At 50.4% G+C, this 2,234-nt stretch overlaps 1 protein-coding gene across 1 annotated transcript; it reads left to right on the top strand.

Annotated features, from left to right (window-relative positions):
- Nucleotides 1–528: 528 nt before the first annotated feature.
- LOC147515891 (uncharacterized) lies at nucleotides 529–1,305 on the top strand. The gene has a single exon (XM_086593091.1). The coding sequence runs from the start codon at nucleotides 529–531 to the stop codon at nucleotides 1,303–1,305; it is 777 nt and encodes a 258-aa protein (XP_086449217.1).
- The last annotated feature ends 929 nt before the right edge of the window (nucleotides 1,306–2,234 follow it).

The raw sequence follows: 2,234 nt of genomic DNA, 5'->3' as shown, positions 1-2,234 counted from the left end.
GGACGTGAAGCAGGGTCGAGTAAAGATGGCAATCGGAAGCAACCCGGCAAACCAAAGAGAGTACCAGTGCGAGAAAGGACACCGGAAGCGGGGATAGAGGAAGAAGAAGGTAGGGGAGCCGACTTAGAAACAGAAGAGACGCGACTCATGAGGGAGGAGATTGAGAGGCTAAGGGAGGAGAACGATGGGTTGAGGAGAGAGAAAGAAAGACACGAGGAAGGACTGGATGAGGAAGCGAACGGTGACTCGGAGGATGAAGAAAAGGAGCCCAATTTGGTGGAAAATCCGGTGGCAAGCTTGACGATCGAACAATTACAAGATCTGATAGATAGGGACAGAGAAGTAAACCAGCAGAAAGAGAAAAGCCGGGGAAGAGCTGCCAGACAGGTGGTGGCAGGGTTAAATCGCAACCCATTGATGAGCGGTATCTGGGCTTCGGAGGTCCCAAAACGCTTTAACCAGCCCCGATTTGACAGATACGATGGAACCGGAGATCCGGCGGATCATATCCATCACTTCAGGCAATAGATGCCACTATGGCAAGAACCAAAGTATGACGGACTACGGTGCATGATGTTCCCAACAAGTTTGAAAAGAGGGGCGTCGGACTGGTACTACCGGCTGCCAGCGGAGAGTATAGGGAATTTCCAGGAGTTGGAGCAGGCTTTCCTAGGGCACTTCATACACCAGAAGAGGAGATCAGTTGACATCGCGACCCTGTTTAATGTGAGGCAAAAATCAGCAGAGACAGTGAGAGAATATCTGTGCCGATTCAAAGCCGAAACCCTGAAGGTAGAGAACTTGGACGAAAGAACCGCGGTCATCGCCTTTGAACGCGGGCTACGGCCAGGGACGGGAGTACATCAGTCCGTCGCCAAGAATGAGATTGCCACGTTGCACGAATTGTATCCACGGGTGGAAAAATACATCAGATATGAGGACACACTGCCAAGGGAGTCCAGGAGAGCAGGGAAAGCTATTCTATCTTTGGACAGGGATAGGGAGCACCGCAAAGGGAGGGCTGCCGAGAAGGGAAGCGAAGGGTACCGCGGGAACAACCCAAGGGTGGAAAGGGCACGGGACGAAATTCGGCGGGAGAATAGAGAGAAGAAGCCGTACCGGGAGATAGAAGTGACGCCGCTAAACAGATCGTTGGGGGAGATATTTCCACTTATTAAAAACTTGCAGGGATATGAGGGACTGCGGAATACACCAATGGAGCTACCAGATAAACCGTTCTGCGAATATCACCAGATGCGAAACCATGAGACGGATGACTGTTATGCTTTGAAGTGGATGGTGTAGAGATTGGTGGATAAGGGCAAGATGAAGGAATTTGTGAAAGAAGCACGAAACGATGATCGCATGCAGCGACAGGATCAGCTGCTGGGAACTATACATGTGATTTTTAGCGGGGAGATATTAAGTCATAATGCACATAGAGATAGGGTGAGGAGGACCGTGAGCATCCAACAAATCAGTAGTAGGGCCTCAGTTCCACGACCAAGATTGGGATCCGCCAAAGAGCAAGATATGATTGCCTTCAGTAGGTCGGATTTGCAAGCGGTGGACTCCTCTCACGACGATGCATTAGTAATCACGGTGGCGATGGGAAATTATCTGGTGAAGAGAGTGTTGGTAGATTGTGGAAGTGCGGTAGATTTGTTGTTTAAAGGAGCTCTGGAAGAGATGGGGATGGATCCTGGACAATTGAGGCCTCCCCGAACCAAATTATATGGATTCAATGGAAGCATGACGGAGCCCATAGGGGAACTCTTGTTGCCGGTGACCGCGGGCCCTGTTACGGTGTTCGCGCGGTTCATGGTGGTGGATTCCGCCTCCCAATATAACGCAATCTTGGGTAGAAAGTGGATTCACGAGATGAAGGCTGTACCGTCTACTTATTATCAAGTGATACGATTTCCAACTCCTTCGAGTACATTCGAAGTCCGCGGAGATCAGGTGATAGCCAAAAACAGTCATAGGGGAACAGTGAAGCGGTTGGTGCATAAAACAGAGGATGAAGGCCCCCACCCGAGGAAGAGACGGGCATAGCAATTACAGATTGCCTCCACAGAGGGGAAGGGGGAACCGACGGAGGGGTCAAAGACGTTAGATACAACTGAAGTGGTGAATATAGGAGAAGGAGAGGAAGAGAGACTCATCTCGGTAGGTTCTAGTCTAACGGAGGAATGGAAAGACAGGTTGATACGATTCTTGTCGGAAAGCAGGGA

This window comes from Coptis chinensis, chromosome 2, assembly GCF_015680905.1.
Source record: "Coptis chinensis isolate HL-2020 chromosome 2, ASM1568090v1, whole genome shotgun sequence".
Lineage (NCBI taxonomy): Eukaryota > Viridiplantae > Streptophyta > Magnoliopsida > Ranunculales > Ranunculaceae > Coptis > Coptis chinensis.
The sequence above is the reverse complement of the archived record's forward strand: the minus strand, read 5'-3'. Positions and strand labels throughout refer to the sequence as shown.